At 35.1% G+C, this 16,289-nt stretch overlaps 1 protein-coding gene across 2 annotated transcripts in view; it reads left to right on the forward strand.

Annotated features, from left to right (window-relative positions):
• LOC144958331 (DEP domain-containing mTOR-interacting protein-like) overlaps window positions 1-15,692 on the forward strand; it is a 19,367-nt gene extending 3,675 nt beyond the window's left edge. The window contains exons 3-9 of one of the 2 annotated variants that reach the window (XM_078890241.1): window positions 130-250; window positions 2,249-2,427; window positions 6,340-6,495; window positions 8,303-8,353; window positions 10,461-10,513; window positions 11,849-11,953; window positions 13,695-15,692. In XM_078890241.1, coding sequence (XP_078746367.1) covers window positions 130-250; window positions 2,249-2,427; window positions 6,340-6,495; window positions 8,303-8,353; window positions 10,461-10,513; window positions 11,849-11,953; window positions 13,695-13,835 — 806 coding nt within the window. In that variant the 3' untranslated portion in view covers window positions 13,836-15,692. The remainder of the gene's footprint in view (window positions 1-129; window positions 251-2,248; window positions 2,428-6,339; window positions 6,496-8,302; window positions 8,354-10,460; window positions 10,514-11,848; window positions 11,954-13,694) is intronic. The other variant, XM_078890248.1, reaches the window with a different exon arrangement.
• The last annotated feature ends 597 nt before the right edge of the window (window positions 15,693-16,289 follow it).

Genomic DNA, 16,289 nt, shown 5'->3' on the forward strand with positions numbered 1-16,289 from the left:
AAAAAGATGGAAGCCTGAAAGTGTCAAATCTGGTGAATACGGAGGATGAGACAGCATTGTCCATCGATGACCTCTCTTTTATCAAACTCACTCCTTATCACTCTCTGTCTTTCTCGATGTATCCAACAGTAACCGACGACCAGGAGTTTAAGGACAAAAATCTTTTATTCCGATTCACCAAGGATGACGAAACCTACAAGACAGATCGAGAGCTTCAGACATTTTACAGAGCCCTTGACATATATGATAAGTACGTACATTGCCAACACTGACCAAACACATTGGAATTGGGCAAGACACGTAGCCTAAATACCTTATATGTCGATCGATTTCAATTATTCAATCATTTCAAACATTCTTAAATCCATAGCTTACAATTTAGTCCATGCATTAAATTTGTTTGATAAGTTGGGGTTGAAATTTAAAAAAAATCCCTTTATTCATTCCCATGGGAGAATTTGTCTTTAGGGTCTGTTCCAAAGGAAGACTGGAATAACCCCGGCGTCAGCCGCAGAGCAGCGCCGCAAAGTGAACTAGGACGAGATGACTTGCTCAAGGCCACACAGCGCAGCGGCGGTGATCGAACTCGGTACCTTTCGGGTACGGCGCAAAGAGCGTACCATTGAGCCCCTTGCGGTTGAGAGATGAGAGGGGGATGGGGAATATTTTAACCAGTACTTGGCATACTCTGGAAAAACACGTATTTAAAATTTTGTCCAGAAAACTCATCCTTCAAAAATCGCTCGATTTAACCGATCCTCATCTTGGCATAAACTCTCTAACCTGACTTAAGTCGCATTCAACGAGAGGTCGCATTCAATGTGGTCAGTGGCCCAGTCCGTTTAATCCACTGTGTATTGGACTCCAAATGCAATTTACCATTTTCAAGGTTAGGCCGGAAGAGATGTAATCAAAAACTTATTCAGCCTGGGTCCAGTGGTGAAATGTTAGACTATGAGCATTTGACATTAACTTGACATTTATATAGAGCAATGTCAGCAAAAAGTGACTCAATTTCTAAAAACGGTAAGATGTCAAGTGGGGTGTTTCACATGTTAAAAATGTATTTTCTTTGTAAGTTAAAAAAAAATGATGGATCTAGGATTGGGTGCACATATTTGTATGTCCGATAACCCAATTTATTATGGACACATTGTTGTAATGGAATTCTCCAAAAATGACGCAAAATATTATCGATTACAACAATATTAAACTAGGCCCATAATTGAGTTCGGATGTCAAACATGTATATATGTATACGTTTGTTGTTACGTTTAATTCAGGAAAATCTAATACTATGGCTTACAGCACAAAACCTAAAATTTCAAATTTCTAATCGTTTTAACTTTATATTTGGTTTGTGATATCCACTACCTACCTGCCCGGCACAATACGGAATTGAGGCAATACGTCACAAATGGGCTTAAAAAGTTTCTTCAGCAAACATTAAAAAAAAACAACACAAAAAAAAAACAAAAAACAAAAACAACAAAACAGTGAAAACATAAATAGACTACATTACCAAAAAAAACCCAGAACGACGGCAGAGAAAATTTGGCACAAATTAAGTAAATATGCTTTTCCAGTGTATTTATGTTTTCGTTGTTCTTGTTGTTGCTGCTGTCTGATGAAGGGTTTGGAGCCCGAAACAGCCCGTGCTTGATATTTTTCCCCTTTTTTAAAGCTGTAATATTCAATTTTGTTTATTACTTTTTACAATCCACATCATCATACATACATTCTAACATGAAATCCACATCATCATAATTACATTCTAACATGAAATCCACATCATCATAATTACATTCTAACATGAAATCCACATCATCATAATTACATTCTAACATGAAATCCACATCATCATACTTACATTCTAACATGAAACTTACCAACTACTACCGAATTTTGTAACAAGAAAATAGGCATGAATAAATTAAACAATCTGGCAACCGGTAAATATCAAACGACTGGTGACTGCCACACTTCAATTTTTCCTACACATCTCAGTCCCTAACCAGTTAACTGACGTGATCTCTAAAAAAAACATTTATTTAAAAAAATGGACAGAAAACTCAATCTTCAAATATCGCTTGATTTAAATTACTCTCATCTTGCAAAACTCCCAAACCTGGGATTTTGCAAAGGGGAACATGCTATTACCAATATGTTGACTTGTCACCTCGTTGATACTTGATTTCGGTAATGACTCGACTACAGACGATCATTTTTTCTTTTTGTTGTTGTCTAGGATAAAACAAAAAGGGAGAGACGTGTTAAGGGATGTTTACTTCAAAGGTAATCTTCACTCAAACGTGTTTTATGGAGAGGATCTGGTTGACTTCTTACTAGAATGGGAGGACACATTGGATAGAGACGACGTCGTGGAAGAATTACAAGATTTACTTGACAGAAATGTGATCAAACAATGTAGGTTGGCATTTGTATTATAATCTATTATAATTCTCTATCCCTATTCATAGTGCCACCGCTAATATATACAGTGGTGAAGAGAAGAAAAAGTAAAACTCCCCGTGGTTTCAAGGCCAGTTTAAAGATGAATCATGACAATATTGCATTTAAATTTTGCACAAATTTTGGTTTTGATGATCGGAAGGCGAAAAATGAAAAATGAAAATATTATTAAGAAGGGTTAAACGAAGTACTTTTAAAATGACAGTAATTTTCAGTCAATAGATAGTATGTGCTCGGTTAAGAAGCTCACAGCATTGCCATCCGGAAGTATAACGGAGCAACACACAAAACTATGTGTAACCATGAACTTTTAAAGTCTGGTTAATACAGTTACTCATGAACGCGGATGACAAAGAAAAATAGCAAAGATCTGTGTGATGTCAAATTTATTCTCGCTGTACTTTGTATGACCTTCATTGACTACGTGTAAAGCAACTATTTGTTTATTCATTGACTTGATACCGGATAAATTTCACTCCAAATGTACGTTAGAATTTAAGAGTTCGTTGGAGCTATTTGCCCTCATTTTTTTTCTTAATTGTTGTTTCATGGAACCTCAAATGTGCTCGATGGAGTTTAAGTCAGGAGAAACCGTTGGCCTTGTTAGAATTCTCACTTCGGCATCACTGAGACATTGAGTTGAAACACGAAAACGATGTGATGGGCCATTATCATTCATAAAAACTGATTCTGGGTGGTCCTCAATGAACGGAATCAAATTAGGTATCAAAATGCCATGAACATAAGTCTCCCCACTTGATCTACCCCGAATTCGGACGAGGTGTCTTTTGTCGTTTATTATCCCACCCCACGAAATCACACTTCCATATCCTCGGTTTGCAACCTCTTTGATTATTGAGGAGTGGTGGCGTTGTCCAGTTCTCCTGTAGCGAAAAGTACCCTTCTCCTTTAAATCACATAAAATAACAATTCATCACTAAACAAAACGTTTGCCCAATCTTGATAATTCCAGCAAAAATGCTTCAAAGCCACCGACGGCGTTCATTTCTCTGTCTATCCTTTAGTTGTGGCTTGATGCAGGCTTACTGGCTCTGATCCCTACTTCGTACCATTGACTGGTAACGGTACCTCTGCTTACCCCTAAATCACTGATTTGAAATGGGTCGCTCTCGTGGATGTTAACGATACCACGGTCAATTTCGTCAGACGATATCCGGTGACTGCCTGATCAAGGCCTATCCTTGACACTACCATATTGATTGTAATGTCTCAATATCAATAGGTACCACAAGAGACAATTCATGAATATTTAAGATGGATGTTTTACTATATTCATAAAGCATTCTGATAGTCATGGAAAATACTTTTTAAATTTTGAAAATCCACACTTAAATAAGAAAATGTGAGAAAATTCATTTTTCAAAAACTTAAACATTTTTGCTTGCCATTTAATGAAAGAAATGTTCCAACTTTGACGTCATGTAACTAAACACCAAAAAGATTTATCATACTTGTGAAACACCCTTTAAAGCACAGTGACTAGATAAATAAATGATAACAAGATTTGAACCAGACAATTTTTTCCATATATCTGTATTCTGTTTTGGCCTCCAGCATAACGAAATAGCATATTCCATAATATACTAAATTAATATAATGATCATACAAAATGACATGTAATTCATGTCAACGGGTAAAGAGTACTCCAGGGAAGAGGTCCAATTTTTTCCAGCCATTTTCTTTAAATGATCTTTGCAAAATAAAGAAGTGAGCATCGGGAAACACGCAATATTGCATGTCAATGGCCAATGTTGTGTCGGTGCAGTTGCATTGTGTGATGTGAAGGCATTGCATGATCAACATCGCTTTGGTGTAGAGCGTACCTGGTATTTAGCTAATCAAGTGGACCCGCCTGTGTCCAAAGATGGAAAGTATTTGTGAGTCGTTAAGTGTCATTCAATTGATCCTGCAAGCATTCGTCATGATCCTTGAGTACTGAGCATTGAAAAGAAATTGGACGAGATTAGCCATCGATGTATGCCACTTTCGTGGCCTTCCATACTTGACAATGGTTGATTGTAGTCGAGGAAGATTTTGATTTCTTGATAGATGAAGAATGAAACCTCACACTCAATTTGCAAGGAAATAGAGCACGTCTTTTATAAGAAAGGTCTAGTGAGTGAGGTGCTAATGGATAACACCACTGCATTTCGGTCAAGGGAAATGAACGAACTCTTGAAGCGATGGAATGTGATAACATTTTATAGGGCTGAGTACAAGCCATCGGGCAATATAGTATAGTAGAGAACCATCGGACAATACAGGCTGCTACAGGGAGTGGTCAAGTTTTTTCAATAGAGGTTATGTTTTGGTACAATGTCACCTAACACTGGAGATAATGAAAAGACAATAACCACAGAAGTCCGTATTCACCTCATGTGGAGCCAACACGAGATAGTGAGAGTACGTCGACTTTTGTGAATGTGGGTAATGAGGTGTGGATACAGCCGCCGCCTGCACGATGCCCTTCGCAATGGACACACAGAGTGGTTTCTGGAATCAATTCAAGTGACAATGTTGATGTAGACGGAGTGCCTTGGCATGTGTTGGATCTCCGACCAGTGGTCAATCCCAAGCCTGAGGAGGCATCAGATGAAGTGTCTCCTGATCCAACCGAACGCCGTTACCCTAAACGAAATCGGCGGGTTCCTGTTTGGATGGAGGACTATGTATATTTAAGTTGATGGCTGCGATGGTTGGTGGGTTGTGTAAATAAGCATGTATGAAATTATTCCTTTGACTTCGTTGTTTGTTTTAGTTAGTAATTTTCCTAAAGTTCTATTGTGATCTTAAGTTCATAGGGGCGTGTTGAGTTGTGTTGTGGTGTAGAAGTTCTTCTCTGCAAAAAAAGTCGCGGCGTTGGCATCAATAATATACATGAAACTGTTAGACTGATGAACGGAGGCGATGTGGGTTTGAGCGATATAGTCAAATTTAGAAGGGAGAATATCGAAACGGGGCCCCCATCTACACCGAGAACGTAATCTATAATTTTCATCAAGTGACCCGAGTTGTCTGAAAGCATGATGTCCATTCATATGGCATGATATGGCATTCATCAATTAAAGCGAGGTCTCTCAAAATAATGCAGAAAGAAGAAAAATAATATACGTTATAATAAAACTGGGCATGCTGAATTAAAAAATCATCTTAATTATTTGGTAAAGTCAATATTTCCTTCTCAAAAGTCAACAAAAAATCATGAATGATAAGCAAAATGTTCGAACCAGCAGCACCTCTTAAGAAACTCATATCATCCCAAGACATCTATCATGCTTTTACTTCCGAAATGTCTGTTTTCACTTCCATGCTGCTTTATGGACTTGTCTGGGAATTATATTGCTTGGTTTTGCCTTGGCCCTCTCTTTATCCTTAACCGAACAGGTGCAATAAAATGTATTATTCCTAATGGAGGATGATTTTTCCATTGTAAAACCAATTAGCTCTTAAACGATATGATACAATACGATAATAATAATGATATAATAATAATAATAATAATAATAATAATAATAATAATAATAATAATAATATAATAATGATAATAATAATAATAATAATAACAATAATAATAATAATAATAATAATAATAAATAATAATAATAATAATAATAATAATAATAATAATAATAATAATAATAATAATAACACTAGTAATAATAACAATGATAATAATAATAATAATAATAATAATAATAATAATAATAATAATAATAATAATAATAATAATAATAATAATAATAATAATAATAATAATAATAATAATAATAATAATATTGATAATAATAATAATAGCTCTCACGCTTATTATAATTGTATAGTATAATAAATTCTTTTACTTCACAGTATCAGACGATTGCCATTTTGTTGATGACAAAATTGTCTACACGTTTAACATAGATTTTTACAAATCATGCATGCTGTATGATATTCTGGAGGTTGCTGACAGATTAAACACCTTACCGATAAAGACGTCTCCAGACGTAAATCGGGTGGGAGAAGGTAAGAATTAGAATTATTTTCTGAAGATTAATACGCATCTTTGACAAACAATGTGTCCAGAATCAACACTTATGAAGAGTGACAAAATGTCTTTTAATGGCATCGGAATGTTTTATCTCAAAATGAATTGAGAATATCCCATATTTGAGAAAAGAATTTAAATCTCAGATTCATGAATTTGACAGGCCGAGATACAGGGAGCTACATTGGTGGAACTTTATAATTTGAATGAATGAACATATCAAGTCAAAGTGAAACGATCTTACCACAGTATTTTTGACTGTACTGTATTAATATTAGTGATAGAATCAAACGATGTCGTGTATATGGTACCAATGTGTGGCAGAAAACAAACCAAATAGAAACTTTGAAGAGAAAATGGAAATGGGTTGGTCACACTATTTTGAACCAAAAAAAAACAAACAAAAAACAAAATAAAAAACAAAACAAAACAAAAAAACAGCAAATAATTACACAAAAGAGAAAGTGTGTTCTGATTAATCACATTATTTCAGTCAATTGCAATGTCAATAGAATAACTTTTGTCTCCACTATACTTTCTAATAATTTATTTTGTTGTTCTTTGACGCGAACCCTATTCACTCTCAATGACCGAGCCGATAGATTCAGTTTTTTTTTTAGTTTTTACTCACAAAAATGTGTACTTTCGACGACCTGCGCTTATCTTATAGTTTTTTAAAGCCAGTTTCAATAGCAACAGCACACTTTTGCCTCTGTCATTCGAAACCGACGTATTTTCTTTCCGAAGCGAAGTGCACTCAATCGAAAAATAGCTGCTATCTTGTTGACGTTATGACGTCACCTAGTAACTAGACTCAGACTAAATCATGAAGTCTTGCTTCGGCAAATGACTAAAACTTAGACCGAAGGTGCCGTGATTTTATTCCCGGACTTGCTTAGTCGGCTCACATGAAATCCGATTTTTTAAAGTCATTGACTTAAGTCAGAGATAATCAGAGACTAGGTGCTAGTCCGCTTTCACGAAAACGGCCCCTGGAATCCACTGGACAAACAAAAGAAGCGCCGACCAAAGAATGTCCGGAGAAGAGATGTAGAAGCGGACACCCAGCGTTCGGGACAAACAGTGAGAGATTTGGAAATTATGGAACAGGACAGAAAAATTGGAGGAAGCTGCCGCCTCCTGGATAGATCGTCATAAGATTGTAATGTTAAACCACCAGAAGTCGCTGACGGTTGTTTACCGGAAGGTCCCTATTGGAGACTGGTTTTGGGCAGCGTAAAGTTGAGTTCTTTTAGAAAAGGCGATTTACTAATATTCTAACTCCGCACTCTGGTTAAAAATGAGTATCTGGTTAGCAATTGTCTTTGTTGAGTAAAAAAATATGCCTTACACGCGTTGTCTCATCCAACATGTTAAATGTTGCCATTGGCTTTTGGGTGCTTTTACACACTTTCAACACATTTTGTGTGGTATTGACCTAAATAGAAGACAGACAGGGGATATATATATATATATATATATATATATATATATATATATATATATATATATATATATATATATATATATATATATATATATATATATAGAGAGAGAGGAGAGAGAGAGAGAAAGAAAGAGGGAGAGGGAGAGAGAGAGAGAGAGAGAGAGAGAGATAGAGGGGGGGGGGAAGGATTGAATTTTCATGAGTGTTCACGTGCTATTGTGAATGTTGCTAAGTTTGTCTGTGACCATGGAAACAGCAATGGTTTTCCATATTGAATTAAACCAATGTCAATCCTTCTTTTTCCCTGTATGCAATCAAAAATTGCTCTTTAAAAAAAGACAGATTTGATCCAGAGATATCGGACAGTCCAGACAAAGGATGGAATCCCGGTGAGAATTATTACTTTTTACCAAATAATTATTATCTAAATGTTTTAATAGCATACAAACCATTATTCAGTGTCCACGATAATTTAATTTTATCGATTTATCGAGATAATTCTAAAAGTTGTTGCATATGAGATATGACAAGAGCGCACGGTCATTTTTAATATCAAAATGCAGTGAAATACACAAAAGATCACTTCGAAAACGTCTAATTTAATCAATTGACGGATCCAAAATCATTTCTATAATACATAGATACACCCAAAACGGTATTATGTCGGGTATAGTATAAACACCGTCTTACATACTCAACTTAATATTTGAAACAGTTATATGCACCATAGATATTGTAGTATGTGATATGCACCGAGAATTGTCAAATTGACAACGAGAATGTTGGTTGTATTGACTTGAAAGATGGTATGGATGTATGTATAGTAATAGGTTTATTATAGAACTAATTGAAACAGTTGTACAAGCTTTATATGAGTACGGAAACACGTACGAGTGACGTCGCTCTTCGAAGCGAATTTTTTAGATTAAATTAATCAAACAGAATACGTGATTAAAGAATAGAATCTGTACAAGGGGAGGGAAGGGAGAGTGTCTAAAGTCACCCAAAATGTTGGGGTTTATGGAATTATAATCATCCCCACCTTACATGTGAGTTTTCCTTTTTATAAGTAATTTCCGTAAAACCTCAACACTTTGGATTACTTTACACGAGACTTCGAAGTCATTAAAGATAAAAAAATTTAAATGGCGACAATGAAGTATAGATAATTATTTCTTGCAAATGTAATTCTGAGTCTGGGAATACACACACATTTCTCGAAAACCAATATAATATTAAGTGTTCAGGGAGCTTATTAAAAGAGGAAAAAATAATAAGCACAATTATATGTCAAGTATTGTCCCAAGAAATAGTGACGCCACCGGTACGTTTCTGTACTCAAAGTGTTGAGGGTTTGTGGAATTAATTGATAGTATAGCTACATTCCTTTACATTAGAGATAAGAAGATCGCGACATCCTGCTATTAAGATATTTGTGTCAGAATTTACAAGATGAAGTCAATCAAGTTTATAAGCAATATGGTGGGGCTTAAGGCATTTGAATTATTTAGAGTATTTGGAGTAGGCACTTATGTTGATGACATCAAGTAATGAAGTGGGTAGAAAAGTGCCAGATGACAAAAGAACATAAAAACTTTTGCGGCTATGGAGAATTGAACCCATGACACGACTGTTACAACACCTCCGCTTGGCCACGAAAGGGCGGGGCTCTCGCCGATCGACGCTAGCTATAGATAGTATGCAGATGACGTCACTCAGGCCTTTGTTATTGTTTTTGCCATCCGCGTTTGTGAGTTGTTCTCACTAAACTGTATTAACCACACTATAAAAGTTCATGGTTACACAGAGTTTGTGTGTTGGTCCGTTATACTTCCGGATGGCAATGTTGTGAACTCCTTGGCCAAGCGCATTCTATCTATACTCAATTCATTTTTATGTTTTTTTTTTAGATTACGCTTTGGGAATAATTTCAAGCGCCAGATTATTCTGATCGAGACCGTTTTGAGGCGGTTGGTCCTCTCTTAATAAGTTGAATGTCTCTCATGCCTAAAAAAGAGAAATTATATTAAGCCAATAGTAGAGAAAGCATACTACCAATTATCTCCATAATATTATCAGGCCTCATAAGCGAACAAAACAATGGACTTGGTTTAACTCACTCAATACTAGAGAATTTTGCTACGTTTCGAAATCGGAAAAAATGTATTAAAAATGAGCATGTACATAGATAGTTTTATTCAACTTTCATTAACCTGTAAAAACTAAAAACATTAACTTTGATACTACGCCTATATTTTGTCTCAGAAAATTGTAATAAATAGGCACGGGGTAAAAGTAACTAGGGTAAACTACGGATATAGTCGGTGTTAGGATCGGGTGAGTTAACATTGTTGTCATGCTGAATAGGTTGCGTCGGTTTGATAGTATTTCCATGGCAACAATGAGTCCATGATAAGTTGGTTTGTCAGATCTGAAAATAACTATAGGCGAGCTTTAACCCATACAGCACAAGTGATACTCTGTTCATTGTTTCAGCTTCAAAGATTCAAGACTATTTAAGTCATACCCAGAATATTCGCATCTATCAGGTCAGTATTCAATCTTAACAATACATACTTTCTCTCTCCTTGCTGACCATTCTCCGGATTTTCCCCGAAACTTCACACTCAACCTATACAAAACAAAATCTGTTAGTACTTACTATACATAATATTTTTTTTTGCTAAGCGAGCTTTTCAACACTTTAACTGTTGCAAACATTTTTGTTCAAATATTATGATGAACAAAATAAATTTGAATGACAAAAATGTTGACTGCATCGTAACAAATGTGACGAATTTCCTATGGTGGTAAGGAGGGGGCTAACCTTATCTCATCCATAGGTTTTGTGACAACACTGCTTGAACCCTGACTTTGCAAAGTTCCAGGTTTAGGAGTCTTTGAATTTGCCAAAATGGAGGTCTTTTAAATCGATCGATATTTGAAGGACGATTTTTCTGGTCAAACTGTTGAAATACTCGTCCTTCCAGAGTACAGCAGTTGACCAGTTAAATCTGGGTGTGGTCGATGTTTTTTTCCTGACGATTCTGTTCTTTCATGGCGTATTTGAGTAGCTGAGTGGATCAATTCAATTCAAAGATTAGAAGCAATTATTAGTATCTGTTTAACGCTTTTTAAACCAATATAAGCACAGTTATTTATTTATATATGTAATTAATTAGTTTATTTATTTATTTATTTATTTATTTTTATTACTAATCAAAATCAGCCAGATGGTCTTAACAGATTGAAGTCATTTAATTCTATTTTACATTTTGTTAAGTAAAGCAAGAGTCATTTGATTTCAATCAAAGCTAAATTGGAATAAACGGACAGCAAATATTTAAACTGAATGAAGAATATATTTCAATTTAAGAGATAAAACTTTTTTACTAGAGGTAATGTTCTTGACTTGCTAAAAGTTCACACACACACACACACACACACACACACACACACACAAAGATAAAAGAATACAAATTAAGCCCTTCCAGCGGCATTGTGAGTTGCCGTCGTCAAGGCATTCCAAGGATTATAGACAATCCATCAAACAAACGTTTGATGTCAACAAGAAGCTTTACAAAATTTGGTGTTTAACCTGCAATCAGTCAGTTCGTATGTATCTTAATGGGAGGTAAATCTGTTATAGATTTTTGTTCGACCTTTCTGATAATCCAAATCTTTATGGATGTAATGGAAATACTTTCAAAACAACACTAAATAATGTCCATACAACATAATAGGCAAAACAAAGAAATAAATAAAATGCGTTCGCTATCAAACCTGCTGTTATGTCAACTCAGTTCTGTTACAACTTTAAACAACAACATGCCACAACACCCCCTCATTCCTCCCTACCCCACCTCCACTAACATTTCTTTCAGTTGTACTCTGACAAAGTGGGATTTGGAATGACAATTCGTGGTTATTCTCCTTGCTACATCCACCACCTTGAGCCCCTCGGTCCCGCCGCTAAAGCTGGACTAAAGGTATGGTGTCTTCGATGTGAATTTGATTAACAGCAAGCTGCAAATTACAGATTACCTATTGAAAAACATATTATCATTTAGCTGCAAAGTGTATTCAAACCCATTTCATGTCGATAGTTAGTGTCCTTACTACATTCACCACTATGAACCTCTCTGGACTCAAGGTATGCCATTTTCGAGGTCAATTTCATTTAACATATAACTGAGAAAATAGGGAGCAGGTATTCGCATAAAATATAAAAAGTGTGTATGACAGACAACACAGTAAGACAAATTCAAGCATCCCACGTGGAAGGCTTTTTTGGTTCTGTATTTTTTTGTGTTTTTTTTTGGGGGGGGGGGGGGGGGTATTTAATGTCTTTTTTTTCGCTTTTTATTTTTCCTTCTGCTTTGTCTGGTATTGTTTAATACACACTTTTTCAAATCTGTGTTTTGACAACTAATTGCAAATTGCAGGTTACCTTTCGAATTAAATACAGATTACCATAATCCTTTTACTGCTAAATGTATTCAACCCCAATGTCGTGCAAGTTATTCATTTACATCGATGCTCCTCTTACATTAATGTAATTTTGCTTTATTATCCTCATCTCTTATTTTTGGTTGTTCTTTGTTGTTTCTTCTCTTGAGAGAATAATGTGCGACCCAACGTGTCAAAAGGGTATTAAGTCGGAATAATTTATGTGATGAAAAATGAATTTATATGAAATTTGTGTCAATATTTTTGTTGTATTAAGAAGAAAAAATATAAATTATTAAAGAGCTTAACGGTAAAATGACATACCTCTGATGGTTTTAACCAGTTAACTTCCGTAACCTGGAAAACCGTGTATATAAAACTTTGGACAGAAAACTCGGCTTTCCAATATCGATCAGTTTAAATAATGCCATCTTGGCAAAAAACCTAAAGCTATTAAAACCTGGGACTTCTCGAAGTTAAAATACACGATTTTCCAGAGTACGACTGTTAACTGGTTAACATTAAATCCACATTTCGTCATCTGGTTCATCCCGACTTAATACCGGTTTGAGGCGATGAGTCAAACATAGGATAAGGAATTTAAGCTTATCATCACCATTATCAGAATCATTATCAAAATGATGACGATGATGATGATGATGGTGATGATGATGATGATGATGATGATGATGATGATGATGATGATGATGATGATGATGATGATGATGGGTGATGATGATGATGAATGATGATGATGATGATGAGATGATGATGATGTGATGATGATGATGTGTGATGATGATGATGATGATGATGATGATGATGTGATGATGATGATATGAGTGATGATGATGATGGTGATGATGATGATGATGATGTATGATGATGATGATGATGATGATATAGATGGTGATGATGATGATGGTGGTGATGATGATGATGATGATGATGATGATGATGATGATGAGATGATGATGATGGTGATGATGATGATGATGATGGTGGTGATGTTGATGATGATGATGATGATGATGTTGATGATGATGATAAAGGTTGTTGATGATGATGATTATGATAATGATGATGATGTTGATGATGATGATAATGATTTTGATGATGATTATGAGATGTTACTGATGATGGTCTAATTTTCTTTTAAATTTAATAATTTAACAAACAAGAGATTGATATCAAGCGGATTTGATGGACGTCTTAAAAACTATATTTTTCTGACATCGACGATCTGAATTCAATTTTCCCTTCTCAATTCGTTTTATTTAGGTTGGCCAAGCAGTGATCAGCGTAAATGGACAGTCAGTCTATAAGATGGACCATAAGAGGGTGGGGCTTATGATTGCCCAGTCGGATAATGGACGAACATCTCTTCACATAGGAGTCAGCTTGCATAACAGGAGAAATTAGCTCGTGATTTTAAAGCACCCTACATAAAATCCCGACTGTCACCAGCCAGTGACTGATAAAATACCGTACTTTGTAAAGACATTTTCAATTTTGGCCAGAAAACTCATCTTTGAAATATTGATTTATCAAAATGACTACACTTTTATCTTGTCAAAACTCTTAACCCCGAGACTTCAATTTAGTCCCAGGTTGAGGATATTATTTTGACAAGATAATCGTCGCTTTAATAAATCAATAATATTTGAAGGACGAGTTTTCTGGCCTGAAATGGAAAAATGTTAATTTTCAGAGTACAGCATTAACGTAAATGTTGCTGCTCGAAGCTCGAAGAAATATATAACAATGCAAAATTGAATGTAAGCTTCAATTTAATATACGAAAATATACTACTACTACTACTACTACTACTACTACTACTACTACTACTACTACTACTACTACTACTACTACTACTACTACTACAACAACAACAACAACAACTACTACTACTACTACTACTACTACTACTACTACTACTACTACTACTACTACTACTACACTACTACTACTACTACTACTACTACTACTACTACTACTACTACTACTACTACCACTACTACTACTACTACTACTACTACTACTAATACTACTACTACTACTACTACTACTACTACTACTACAACTAAAAGTACTACTGTTGCTTCTGCTGCTGCTACTGCCACTAATGATTATATTAAATAATTATATCGACATCGCTTACACTGTGTATTTATTTCCCATTGCATTGTATTTATTATCCAAGAATAGTCTACACGTTTTTTATTTCACTTTATAAACTGCATTACACAGTTCCTCCTCGCCTCTCCTTTATTGACTTAATTAATTGCGCACCTTTTTAGAAATATCTATTGCTCTATTTTAATTCGTGCTTCTTCACAAAGGAGCATACTATTTCCGGCCCATCAATGTTTTTGTTTATTCATCTTAACAACACCACAACCACATTATCTCATTCGTCTGTAGTGTTTCATTCATCCTGTTTTGTTGATAAAGGGGAAACCCGAAACGTCCAACTTATCTGTTTTCGCATATCGAATTGAAACTTACATTCAATTTCACATTGATATTTCGAGTTCAGCATTAGTCATTTCTCTACGACTTTAAAATTGAATAATCACTATTTCATTACATCAGTGTCGTCATATTTAAATTTGCTAGCTCAGTTTATTCTGCTTATATTAAATTCGACATGGTTCAACACGGGTGTCAGCATGGTTCCAAAGTGCATGACGTCACTTCCCACGTAGCAAAGCGTAATAATTGGTTCCAAATTGAAGGACGCCAATAACTCCGTCACGCCGTATTGAAGTATCTAGTACTTCTCCAATGAGCATAATAGTAAACTTAGTTATAAATGGTGTTGGTGAATTGAACACCCCCGACGGCTGTAAAACAGATGATGAGAAAGTGACGTTCGCCCCAAAAATACTCCGATAATAAGTTTTTAAAAAACAAACAAACAAAAAACTAAGGAAAGACATCGCTGAAATCAGTTTCTTAGGGTTATAACGAATTATAAACCAAAATCTTGTGATCTTGCATCAAATTACAGCTTTTTAAAATGTTGAAAAAAATGTGGTTAAAACTGACTCTCTAGCCACACTGTTTTAAACATTTGTGAAACTAGACCGTCTATTTCTGTTGTTATATCATTGTAACTAGATTTGCACAAGTATATTTACCAGTCTCCATGCGAAGAAATTTTTCAGTAGAAACAGATTTTTTACGTTAAATAGTTGTTATTTTTAAAGTTAGCTATTTCCATATTCTTGTCAGTAATTTCTTGCTCCTGAATAAAAATTCTTCCTCTGCTTAAAATATCGACAATTGCTTCGCAATCTAATCTTTAAAAAATAAGAACTTGTTGAAGTGAGTTTGAATTGATATTGATGATGATGATGATGATGATGATGATGATGATGATGATGATGATGATGATGATGATGATGATGATGATGATGATGATGATGATGATGATGATGATAATGGTAGTGGTGGTGGTAGTGGTGATGATGTCGGTTGATTTCTTGATGATGATGATGATGGTATTGGAGATGAATAAGTTATTGCTTGTGATCTTTTTGTAATCACTTTTCGTCTCTTTCTCTCTGGCCTTGTTTTTGTTTCTTTCAAATAATTGAAGGAGTTTGGATTTCTCGCCATTTTAAAATGACAGGAACACACCATTGACGATGGTGTTGGGTTTTTGTTCTTTCTGAAAGGCAAAAACAAGAGATTTAATTTTGTTGGGGATTGCATTGAGTCTTCAAATGAATACCAACCCCCCCCCCCCCAAAAAAAAAAAAAACAAAAAAAAAACAAAAACAAAACAACACACACATCCACAACCATGACTTTAGGCACGGTATGTCAAAATCATTATGAAGAATGGCTCTCACGCCTTTAATGATTATT

The sequence above is a fragment of the Berghia stephanieae genome, chromosome 1, assembly GCF_034508935.2.
Source record: "Berghia stephanieae isolate SIO BIC M18660-M18661 chromosome 1, UCSD_Bste_1.3, whole genome shotgun sequence".
Lineage (NCBI taxonomy): Eukaryota > Metazoa > Mollusca > Gastropoda > Nudibranchia > Aeolidiidae > Berghia > Berghia stephanieae.